General features: G+C 44.9%; 1 protein-coding gene across 4 annotated transcripts in view; it reads right to left on the reverse strand.

Moving 5' to 3' along the window:
* The window catches only part of WWP2 (WW domain containing E3 ubiquitin protein ligase 2), a 181,378-nt gene that overhangs the window by 88,154 nt on the left and 80,291 nt on the right, over nucleotides 1–12,933 (reverse strand). For all 4 annotated transcript variants that reach the window (XM_055297777.2, XM_055297778.2, XM_063611584.1 and 1 more), the window contains one exon: nucleotides 11,550–11,646. In XM_055297777.2, the coding sequence (XP_055153752.1) occupies nucleotides 11,550–11,646 (97 nt within the window). The remainder of the gene's footprint in view (nucleotides 1–11,549; nucleotides 11,647–12,933) is intronic.

Here is a 12,933-nt window from a genome sequence, read left to right on the forward strand (position 1 = left end):
AATGAGAAGTTCTTGCAGGAGAGTTGGAAAGCAGAAGGAAGGCAGAAGCCATTTGTCCTATGGTGGTAGTGACTGGCAGGGGCTCCAGCAGACTCCATGCCTCATCGCCTGGACACCAACTTCATACATATAAAGCGGTCACCAGGGTGCAGTAGTTTCTTGGCATGTGAACTGGAACTGCAAGCCTGTGAGCCTGAAACCAAAGACCTCAGGGAGACCCCTCACTCCTATTGCATCAGCCCATCCAGTGACTTTTACAAGCATCTAATTCCCCATATTAAATCCTTTTCTGCTCAAAATACCTAGAGTGTTTTCTGTTTCCTGCAATGAACCCCAACTGATATAGCTCCGAATTCATCCATTAGACTACTTTCCTAAATAATTTACCACAGAAATAGCCTTACCATTCCCTTGCTCGAAATCCACTGTTCCCTGTCTCCAAAGAATAAAATCTACAGTCCTCAGTAAAACACAAAAGGCCCTTTGTGAATTGCTCTTGCCTTCAAACCATCTCCTACAGCAGGGACTGGCAAACTTTCTGCAAAGAGCCAAATCGTAAATGTTTTAGGTTTTGCTGACCATATGATCTCTGTTCTAACTACTTAACATACCATCGTAGCATGAAAGTAGCCACAGACAATATGAAAATAAATGAGTATGGACATATAAAAATAAAACTGTATTTCCAAAAACAGGTGGTAAAGAGAATGAGAAGACAAGCTGCAGACTGGGAGAAAATATTGGCAAAACATACATCTGATAAAGAACTGCTATCCAAAATATACAAAAAATGCTTAAAACTCAACAATAAGAACATGAACAACCAGATTTTTAAAATGGGCAAAGGACCTGAACAGACACCCTGCCAAAGAAGATATACAGATAGAATATAAGCATATGAAAAGACTCTCCATATCATAGGCTGGGCAAGGTAGCTCACCTTGAGGAGGCCGAGGTGGGTGGATCACCTGAGGTCAGGAGTTCGAGACCAACCTGGCCAACATGGTGAAATCCAGTTTCTACTTAAAATACAAAAAAATTAGCTGGGCGTGGTAGCAGGTGCCACTCAGCTACTCAGGAGGCTGAGGCAGAGGAATCGCTTGAACCCGGGAGGTGGAGGGTGCAGTAAGCCAAGATCGCACCATCGCACTCCAGCCTGGACAACAGAGTGAGGCTTTTTCTCCAAAAAAAAAAAAAAAAAGACTCTCCACATCATATATCATCCAGGAAATGCAAATTAAAGTGAGATATCACTAGATACCCATTAGAATAGCCAAAATCCAGAAAATGGACCACATCAAACCTGGTGAAGGGGTGGAGCAACAGGAACTCTCACTCACTGCTGTTGGCAATGCAAACTGGTGCAGCCGTTTTGGAAAACAGTTTAGCAGTTTCTTACAAAACTAAGCATACTCTTACCATACGACCCAGCAATCATGTTCCTTTGTATTTACCCAAGTGAGTTAAAAACTTTGTTTTGTTTTGTTTTGTTTTGTTTTAGCTGGAGTCTCGCTGCTCTGTCTCCAGGCTGGAGTGCAGTGGCGTGATCTCAGCTCACTGCAAACTCCACCTCCCAGATTCAAGCTATTCTCCTGCCTCAGCCTCCCGAGTAGCTGGGACTACAGGAGCACACTACCACGCCCAGCTCATTTTTTTTTTGTATTTTTACTAGAGATGGGGTTTCACTACGTTGGCCAGGATGGTCTGGATCTCTTGACCTTGCGATACGCCCGCCTCAGCCTCCCAAAGTGCTAGGATTACAGGCATGAGCCACCGTGCCCAACCGAGTTGAAAACTTTTATCTGCACAAAAACCTGAAAACTAATGTTTATGGCAGCTTTATTATTCATCATTGCCAAAATTTGGAAGCAACCAAGATGTCCTTCAGTAAATGAATGAATAAACTGTGGAGGAGGAATGTAAAAGTGAATGGATAAACTGTGGTACATGCAGACAATGAAATATTATTCAGTACTCAAACAATCAAGCCATGAGAAGACGAGAAAGAAACGTAAATCCCAGTTACTAAGTGAAAGAAGCCAATCTGACAAGGCTATATCCTCTATGATCCAACCATATGACATTCTGGAAATGGCAAAACTATGCAGACAATAAAATATCAGTGGTTACAAGGGGCTGGAGACAGGAGGGAGAGATGAATAGACGAAGCATAGGGCAGTGAAACTACTTTGTATGACACAGTAATGGTGGATACATGACAGGGCCAAGGCATGCGGATCGCTTGAGTCCAGGAGTTCGAGCCTGGCCAACATGGCGAAACCCCATCTCTACTAAAAATACAAAAAAAATCAGCTGGGCATGGTGGTGCATTCTTGTAATCCCAGCTACTCAGGAGGCTGAGGCATGAGACTCACTTGAACCTGGGAGGCAGAAGTTGCAGTAAGTTGAGATTGCGCCACTGCACTCTAGCCAGTGGAATGACAGAGCAAGACTCTGTCCAAAAAAAAAAAAAAAAAATTAAAGAGTGAACCCTAACATAAATTACGGACTTTGAGTGACAATGATGTGTCAACGTACGCTCATCATTCTAACAAATGTACCACTCTGGTGGGGGATGTTGATAGTGGGGAAGAGAGTATATATGTTTGGGGGAACCTAAAAGTGCTCTAAAAAACACACGGCAGATTTCACCCAGCAAAAACAAACAAACAAACAAGAACAACAAAAAAGCAGGTGGCAGGCTGGATTTGGCCTGCAAACCCTAGTTTGCTACACTATCATCCTAATATCTTACATGTCAACATTACTGAATGACTTTTATTTCCTCAAATATGTCAAGTTCTCTTACTCCTCCTTGCCTTCGCTCATGCTGTACCCTCTGCCTGCAGTCACATCCCTGACCCCCACTTCGTTGGTCTGGCAATCTCCTTCAAAATACAGCTCAAATGTGGGAGGTCTTCCCCAAATCCCCCGGCCAGATCTAGGTAATGTCCCACTACATTCCTCTTGCATGTGTACATACCATCACCATGGATCCATCACACTAGACTCTAAGTGTCATCCATGCATCTGTCTCCTACTAGAGACACTCCCTGATGTCAGGGACCCTGACTTTTCATCTTTTTTTTTTTTTTTTTTTTTTTGAGATGGAGTCTCACTCTGTTGCCCAGGCTGGAGTGCACCGGCATGATCTTGACTCACTGCAAGCTCCGCCTCCTGGGTTCATGCCATTCTCCTGCCTCAGCCTCCCAAGTAGCTGGGACTACAGGTGCCCACCACCACGCCCGACTAATTTTTTGTATTTTTAGTAGAGACGGAGTTTCACCGTGTTAGCCAGGATGGTCTCGATCTCCTGACCTCATGAACCGCCCGCCTCGGCCTCCCAAAGTGCTGAGATTACAGGCATGAGCCACCGCGCCCGGCTGACTTTTCATCTTTTAATCACCATGACCTAGCTCGGAGCCTGGCATTCATGTATATCAAGTGAATATTGCCTTCAACGGCAGAGATTTGCCTTCCTTCCTCCTAGTTTATAACCAGTTTTCTGGCTCATGCCACATCTGGCATTATAAACACCTCTCTAGGCTCATACAGAATAAATGCCAAATAAATACCTATGCAATACATAAATGGATAATAAGGTACCATGTATCATTTTAATTGATGCAAAATTAATAAACCAATGTATAAATGAGTGTTTAATTAATCTCCATGATTTTTTTTTAAGAGACAGGGTCTGCCTATGTTGCCCAGGCTGGAGTGCAGTGGCATGATCATAACTCATTGTAGCCTCAAACTCCTGGCCTCAAGCGATCCTCCTGCCTCAGCCTCCCAGATAGCTGGAACTCAGGCATACAGCCACCATGCCCAGCCATGATTACCTTTCAATGTCTGGCTTGGAGAATGCAGTGGGACCCTTGAACACTGTCTCAATTCTATTCCATATTTAACAACTGCTCAGAAGAAAGTCCGGCCTACAAGCAGGGACTTTGAGCAGGGACTATGTCTTAATTATAACTGAATGAATAAATGAATGAATGAAGAAATGAATGAATGAACGAATAACATTTATTCCATTGTCTTCCCCAGCAACAGAAATGAGGCAATAGCCAGATTTTAAGCATAAGCTATTGCATGAGAGGACTTTCCCGCTGACAGGGCAACATCTCTAAATAACTGCAGTTCCCAATCAAGCAGCCTTTAGTCACCTCAGTGGAAGGAGGGGTGGCAACCGCCAGCCGACAATGACTGTGAGAATGGCCTAGTGTCCAAGGCTCAGCTCCCGTCCACCCTCCACCCCCCCCTCCCTGCTAGCTCTGCTTCCCAATTCTCCCCTGGCCCTCCCAGGACTTCCTGAAGTGTTCGCAGTGGACTCACACCCGCCTGAGTTTATTTTTCTTTCCTTTCTGGGATAGGCTGTCTGCAGACACAGTTGATGATCTATTTAGAGCTCACCAGAGACAGTTAGGCTTTATAAGTCCCCGAGATTACAGATCTTTTAAATCTTCAGAGGCCGTTAATGCCAAGGCAAGGGAGCCAATAAATCTGATATGTTTTCATCAAAGCAGGACAAAAAAGAAGAGTAAAGGAGTGAAAAAGAAAACTATCTAAGAGGCTCTGAAACTTTTCCATGTAAAAAAATCACTGGGAAGGACATGTTAAAATGCAGATTGTGACCAACACTGGCCACTACTGAGGGCCACAGGCAAATTCAAGGTCCCCAGCCCTACACACACACACACACACAAACACACGCATACACACTCTCTCACGCACGTTCACATGCATTCTTAAACAAAATAGCTTAAATATATATACACATAAGAGGAAAATAAATTGTTGAAGCCTCTATATATAGCTTCCTTTTTTTTTTTTTTTTTTTTTTTTTTTAGCAACAGCATCTAGCTCTGTTGCCCAGGCTGGATTGCAGGGTCTCCATCTTGGCTCACTATAGCCTCAAACTCCCGGGCTCAAGCAATCCTCCCAACTCAGCCTCCCAAAGTGCTGCGATTACAGGCATGAGCCATTGCACCTAGCTATAGACACTTCGCTTCTTGCTTTTTATTTATTTTTTTTGAGATGGAGCTTCGCTCTTGTTGCCCAGGCTGGAGTGCAATGGCGCGATCTGGGCTCACCACAACCTCCACCTCCCAGATTCAAGTGATTCTCCTGCCTCAGCCCCCCAAGTAGCTGGGATTACAGGCATGTGCCACCACATCTGGCTAATTTTGTATGTTTAGAAGAGATAGGGTTTCTCCATGTTGGTCAGGCTAGTCTCGAACTTCCGACCTCAGGTGATCCACCCGCCTCAGCCTCCCAAAGTACTGGGATTACACCCAGCCCACACGCCAAGCCACTGTGCCCAGCTGACAGCTTCTTAACTAAGATCCCTTATATTAATCCCTATTAATGAAAAATTTTATGAACCAAAAAGCAAATTAAATGCATTCTTCTCGTTTTGTTGTTGTTGTTCCATTTCCCTGTATGACTATGGAAATTTTACTGAGATTCTAGACAGAGGAGCCAGCTATTCAAGCCAGAGGAAGTCGTGAGGTGCTAGGAGGAGCAGCTCCACTCACAGACAGTCCTGGGGGCTTCATTTCAACTTGACTCCCTGCTATGGTTTGGATGCACTTTGTCCCCACCAAAATTCATGTTGAAATTTGATTCCCAATGTGGCAGAGTTGGGAGGTGAGACCTAGTGGGAGGTGTTTTGGTCATGGGGGTGGATCCCTCATGAATAAATTAATGTCCTCTCATGGGGGTGAGTAAGCTGTCTCTGTCGGGAACCCGCAAGAATGGGTTATTAAAAAGAGCCTGGCCAGGCGGGGTGGCTCACAGCTGTAATCCCAGCACTTTAGGAGGCCAAGGTGGGCAGATCACCTGAGGTCGGGAGTTCGAGACCAGCCTGACCAACATGGAGAAACTCCATCTCTACTAAAAATACAAAATTAGCCAGGCGTGGTGGTGCATGCCTGTAATCCCAGCTACTCAGGAGGCTGAGGCAGGAGAATAGCTTGAACCTGGGAGGGAGAAGTTGCAGTGAGCTGAGATTGCACCATTGCACATCACCCTGGGCAACAAGAGTGAAACTCCATCTCAAAAAAATAAAAAAAAATAAGAAAAATAAATAAAAAGGCCAGGCATGGTGGCTCACGCCTGCAATCCCAGCACTTTGGGAGGCCAAGGTGCATGGATCGCCTGAGGTCAGGAGTTCGAGACCAGCCAGACCAATATGGTGAAACCCCATCTCTACTAAAAATGCAAAAATTAGCCAGGCATGGTGGCATGTGCCTGTAGTCCCAGCTACTCGGGAGGCTGAGACAGGAGAATTGCTTGAACCTGGGAGGCAGAGTTTATAGTGAGACGAGATCGTGCCACTGCACTCCAGCCTGGGCGACAGAGCAAGACTCCATCTCAAATTTAATAATAAGTAAATAAATAATAAAAAGAGCCTGGCAGCAGGTATAGGGCCTGGCACACACCTGTAGTCCCAGCTACTTGGGAGGCTAAAGCAAGAGGATCCCTGGAGCCCAGGATTTTGAGGCTGCAGTCAGCTGTGGGTGTGCCACTGCACTCTAGCCAGGGTGACAGAGCAAGACTCTAAATACATATTTCGTTTAAAGAAGAATAAAATAATGAACACTTGGGACCCACCACCAAGGCAAAGAAACAACATGACCAGTACCTTAGAAACTTTCTCTGTACTCTTTTCTCATTACACCTGTCTGCCTCCTCCCAAGATAACCACCCTCCTGAATTCAGGGTTTATTATTCCTATTCCCTTTTTTTTTTTTTTCTTGAGACAGAGTGTCACTCCGTCACTCAGGCTGGAGTGCAGTGGCACAATCTCGGCTCACTGCAACCTCCACCTCACAGGTTCAAGTGATTCTCCTACCTCAGCCTCCCGAATAGCTGGGATTACAGGTGCACACCACCACGACAAGCTAATTTTTATATTTTTAGTAGAGAAGAAGTTCCGCCATGTTGGCCAGGCTGGTCTTCAACTCCTGACCTCAAGTGATCTACCGCCTCGGACTCCCAAAAATGCTGGGATTACAGGCATGAGCCACCACACTCAGCCCTACCCATTTTTTATAGTTTTACTGCCTCTGAAGGTATCCATACAACATGTATTGTTTGGCTTTGCATTTTTCAACTTTCTACATATGACATCATACTACATACTGTTTTCTATGACCTGCTTCTCTTGTTCAACATTATGTTTCTAAGATTCCACCATATGGATATAAACATTTTTCACCCCTTTTTACTGTGAGACAGTATTCCATTATAGGAGTGTATGACAATTTATGATATAAACTCTTTCTTTACATAATCAGACCTCTGATTCCATATTAACACAGTCTGTGGGCAAACAAATTTATGCCACATGAATTGCTGGTGGCAGTCCCATGCTGGCTTCCTTGTGCCAGACCAGATAATTATTCTTTTTCTTTTTCTTTTTTTTTTTTTTGAGATGGAGTCTGGCTCTGTCACCCAGGCTGAAGTGCAGTGGCACGATCTCGGCTTACTGCAACCTCCGCCTCCCGGGTTCAGGCAATTCTCCTGCCTCAGCCTCCCGAGTAGCTGGGATTACAGGCATGCACCACCATGACTGGCTAATTTTTGTACTTTTAGTAGAGACAGGGTTTCAACATGTTGGCCAGCCTGGTCTCAAACTCCTGACCTCAAGTGATCTGCCCACCTCAGCCTCCCAAAGTGCTGGAATTACAGGTGTGAGCCACTGCGCCCAGCCTAATTTTTGTATTTTTAATAGAGACGGGGTTTTATCACGTTGGCCAGGCTGGTCTCTAACCCCTGACCTCAAGTGATCTGCCCACCTCAGCCTCTCAAAGTGCTGGAATTACAGGCATGAGCCACCACACCCAGGCTTCATCTGATTATTCTTGAAGAGGAGGCAAGATCCCACTAAGAAGTGGAGCTGTGAGACGTTGCTTAGCAAGCAAGTGGCGCTCTGCGGGATGAGCTTGGACGAATGAACCCCTCAGATAAAACCCTTCCAGTTCTACAGCTTTACCAAGCAGGGAAAAGAAGGAGAGGAAAGGGTTGCTTTGACATCGCAGTCTTCACCTTCATGGGCACGTCAGAGCACCTTTGTTTGATCACAGTGAATAGCACCCAAGTCCAAGAAAAACCTACCCTTCAGACAGCAAAAGCTAAATATTTAGTCTGGGACGCAGCAGGCAGAAGCCCATCATTCTCTCTGCCCCCAGAAAGCAACGACAGCAAAGGACTGCTCTCGATCCCAAAGGTCTGATTCATCACCTCCCAACTACAGTCCTTGATGTAAATGCACCAGTAACGCCTCACTTCCCAGGCTTAGTGGGGAAGGGGGGTAGGTGTGCACAAATGACAGTCTCCAGATACAAAGAAAACCCACTGCCACTTCCACCGAGTGCTCCCATTGTGTAAGGCCCTCTGACTGACACACTTCATCTCAGTTCATTCCCACAATAACCCTGTGAGACAGGTGATATCCCCACTTTACACCTGAAAAAAACTGGGGATCCGAGAGGTTTTGTGACTTATCCAAAATCATATAGCAAGTAAATGACAGGCCAGGATTCGATCTGCATCTCCTGATTCCAAAGCCCTACACCCTTAACCAATAGACTCCTTGACCACCGCCTACAGTCATAAGCACATGTGCACAGTGATCTTCATACCTGCAACAGCAAAGTGGAAAGGGGGCTTTTAAGGAGGCAAAGAGACAGCCTTTGGATAATATTTGCACAAGTATTTCCTGCTGAATGGCAACAGGTTCCATGTGAGTGCAGAATGAATACTTACTTAGCTGGCATAGGCCAGGGAAAACTCAGATACTACACGTAGTAAAAGCCTGCAGCAGCTAACAGACTGCAGAGGACTCCGATAAGGCTCACACTATCTGGAAGGTACCTTGCTCACCAGCAACTAAGTAGCACTGAATGTCTACCACGTGTGATGGGCCAAAATGCATCCGATTTCCTGTTGAAGCCTGGCTGCTGCAACACTAATGACCTGGTGTCATTCTCAACACCAATGACAACAAACAAGGTTTAACAGGATCTCTGAATTTCAAGGTCGATCAAATAGAGGAATTCAGAGACCAGTAAACAGGTCAAGAATTTAGATCCAAACTTGTTAATAGCTGAATCTGACTTTGAGCTCCAAATTAAGTTATATGGGCGTGTTTGAGACAAACTTTCCAACTCAGCTAAAAGACTAAGATGCAGTTACTAGCATCAAAGCTGAGAAGGCATCACTCTCTAAAGAGTGAAATACTCAAGTATTCCTCCCTCTCTAAAAGAGTGAAATGCTCAAGTATTCCTCCCTCTCTAAAAGAGTGAAATGCTCAAGTATTCCTCGTCCACCGCCATTCTAGCTTAAGAAATTGTTTCCTCCAGTTCCAGGTGCTCATCATGGCTTTGTTGACACAAGATTTGCCAATTACACTGTCATTCATCACCCCGTGAGACCCAACTATTGTAAGTCACCTACCGAGACATGGAAAACATGACTGGTCTTCGGGAGTGAGGCAATGCCTTTACAGTGACTTGGAGAAAAGAGAATGGGGAAATGGCATCTCTGCTTCTAATAAAGGTACAGAAAAAAGATCCGAATGTCCATCTTGTCTTGCTCCCGCCACTTGCCAGTCACCACAACCTCATAAGCCCACAAAACAACCAAATCTGGAGAAGCTGACAGCTGTCCTCAGAGGGATCTTTTAAGATGCTGTGGGTATTGGCTAAAATCATATTCCATTTTTCAAAGCATTATTCCCCCTCCCTCCCTGGGGTCTGTCTGGGAGGTTTTTGTTCTTTTTTTTTTTTTTTTTTTTTTTTTTTTACAGACATAGTCTCACTCTGTTACCCAGTGCCTCGTTGCTAGCTCAGTGCAGCCTCAAACTTTTGGGCTCAAGCAATCCTCCCACCTCAGCCTCCCAAGTAGCTGGGACTACAGGCACACACTACCATGCCCAGCTCATTTTTCTATCTTTTATAGAGACAGAGTCTCCCTATGTTGCCCAGGCTGGTCTTGGAACTCCTGGCCTCAAGTGATCCTCTCACTTTGATCTTCCAAAAGAGCTGGAATTACAGGCATGAGCCACTGTGCCTGGCCTCGTTTGGGAAGATTTTACTGCCAGTTACTCACCTACTTTCTGCAAGTAATAAAGATTTACAAACTACATTCGTAGTTTGTACATCTAAGATTATTTTCCTTAAAATGTCCTTTAAATATCTGGGGATTTTGCACACTGTAATAAACAACAAACAAAGGTGCCAACCCTCTCCCCTCATCTCTCTATACTTAGAACTATTTTCCTGCCTAGACGTTCAGTTGCCATGGAAATGAGTTTGCACCACTAACACAGGTATAAAATGGGAATTTCAGTAAATAAAATTACGTCATTTGTAATACGTATAACAAGTATAATATTTGGACTCTAAGTGTAGGAGGTCTTAACCAACACTACAAGGGAACCACGGGCCACCCCCAAAGCAGAATGCATGACAGAAAATTGCACAAAGAACCATTGCTCTAAGCATTTCTATGTGTGTCCTGGAAGAATAACTGTGGCTGCAGCCCCAGACACACAAAACAGCAGTCAAGTTTCCTGTTCGACAGTTCCTTTTATCCAATAACCTACTTAGCCAGTCCCAATCTTCATCGAGGAGCCTCTGACCCTTCTGAGAATCCTGAATTCTTACACAACCATAAAAAAGAATAAAAAATAAGTCAGGTACAGTGGCTTACAGCTGTAATCCCAACAGTTTGGGAGGCCAGGACAGGAGAATCGGTTGAGTCCAGGAGTTCGAGACCAGCCTGGGCAACATGGTAAAACCCTATCTCTACAAAAATAAAAAAATTAGCCAGGCATGGTGGCGCATGCCTGTTGTCTCAGCTACTCAGGATGCTGAGGTGGGTGGACTGCTTGAGCCCAGGAGGTCAAGGCTGCCATGAACTGTGATGGTGCCACAGCACTCCAGCGTAGGCAACAGAGCAAGACCCCATATCAAAAAACAAAACAAAAGAATGAAATCATGTCCTTTGCAGAGACATGAATATAGCCGGAGGCCGGAGGCCATTATCCTAAGCAAATCAATGCAGAAACAGAAAACCAAATACCACATGTTCTCATTTATAAGTGGGAGCTAAACATTGGGTACACATGAACACAAAGATAGAAATAATAAACACTGGGGACTCCAAAAACAAGGAGAGAGAGGAGCAAGAATTGAAAAGCTACCAATCAGGTACTATGTTCACTATCTGGGCAATAGGATCATTAGAAGCCCAAACCTCAACATCATGCAATAAACACAGGTAACAAACCTGTACATGTACCCCCTGAATCTAAAATAAAAACAAAAATTAAGAATCTAAATTCAATTTAAAAAAAAAAAATAAGGATCCTGAGCTCTGGACTCCTCTATTAGCCTCCTTAACTACTGAGTCAGTTACAAGGTCTCTGGAAATTTCCAACAGTTTCTACCATAAAATGTTCCCCGCCATGTCCCAACATGTTTTCAATAGCTCTAAGCATCTTCTTAGCTCTTTGTCCTCACCAAGGGGGGACTTACCGGGATCTTCCACCAAAGCAGTTTGTGCTGGGGGGCTGGTGCCGGTTCTCTGGAGCTACCGCTGTTCCACTGGAGTCTCTCGAAGGCAGCTGTGATCCTAGAAAGGAATCAATCACAAGAAAAGACAGAACCATTGAGGAGCTCAACTCATGTTTGAGATTTGACGGCCAGGAACAGAACTCCGTCTGTGTGTTAGAGTTGCCCACCACCACGGGATACGGACATCCGGCAAGCTGCAGCCACCAGCAGGAGAGTAACAGGGATGATCATACCGATCTGATCTGTGCCATGGAGCAGTGGGGCTCAAACCTTGCAAACAGCTTCTCTTCTCCAAGACATTCAAGAACATCCAAGGCACTTACAAGCACATTGCCTTATCCATTAAATGAATCTCACCCTGTTCTATCTCAGAGAACAAACACTAACTGTGCAAAGTAGGGTCCATTTCTCCATAATACACCAAGAGAGCTGTTACAAAGCCAAATCAGATCATCACAGTCTTCTGCTAGAAACCCTTCAATGGCTTTCTGTTTCTCAAGATGAGGTTCAAAATCCCTACCAAATGTTTCAAGCCTGTGTGATCTGAGTTGACCTGTTTCTCTGATCTCACCTCCTCCGTTCTCTCTCCCTCTTGCTCCTAATAATCCAACCACGCTGACTGCCTCTGTTTCCACCACAGGCCAAGCCACCCCTTTACCCCACACCCCCACCTTGGCCTGTCTGAACTCCTTGTCCTCCAGGTCTCAGCTTCCTCAGAGAAACCTTCCCTGACCCCGCAACTTAGATGAGATCTCCCCCAACAAAGTAGAGGAATCTCATAGCACCCTGTGGTTTTCACTGATAGCTTTTGTTACAATCACAGCTATGTAATTATCTGTGTGTTAACTCGTTTGATGTCTAACTTCCCCTGCCCTCATCAAGTAGACTGTAAACATGAAGCAGTGGAGACCATGTGAATTTGACCCACTGCCATCTGGCTAGCACCTGGTCTAAGACCTAGTGCATACCAGGGATACAATTATGTATATATGTGTTGAATGAGTGAATGACACATGTTTGTCTCCAAGCACCAAAGCACCCCAAGCACCGATCAGCCCAGTTAAGGGATTTTTCTCCATAGTCCAGGCCCATCCGGCCACTGAGATTCCAACCAACTGCCCTTGAATTGCAATTCAAATTGCACCCCTTTGAAGCTACAGAAATCCTGCTTGGTGCCTGGAAAGTGCCATGGTTACATCACATCTAACAAAACATTTAATGAGAAAAATTACGGAGAAACCCAACCCATTTCAGACCTCAGACTTCATGAAATAATTTCCTGCTAGATCCAAAGGTGACTAATTTCAGACTAGATCAAAAGAAACAAACTACCAACATTCGGGAC

Source organism: Symphalangus syndactylus, chromosome 11, assembly GCF_028878055.3.
Source record: "Symphalangus syndactylus isolate Jambi chromosome 11, NHGRI_mSymSyn1-v2.1_pri, whole genome shotgun sequence".
Taxonomy (NCBI): domain Eukaryota; kingdom Metazoa; phylum Chordata; class Mammalia; order Primates; family Hylobatidae; genus Symphalangus; species Symphalangus syndactylus.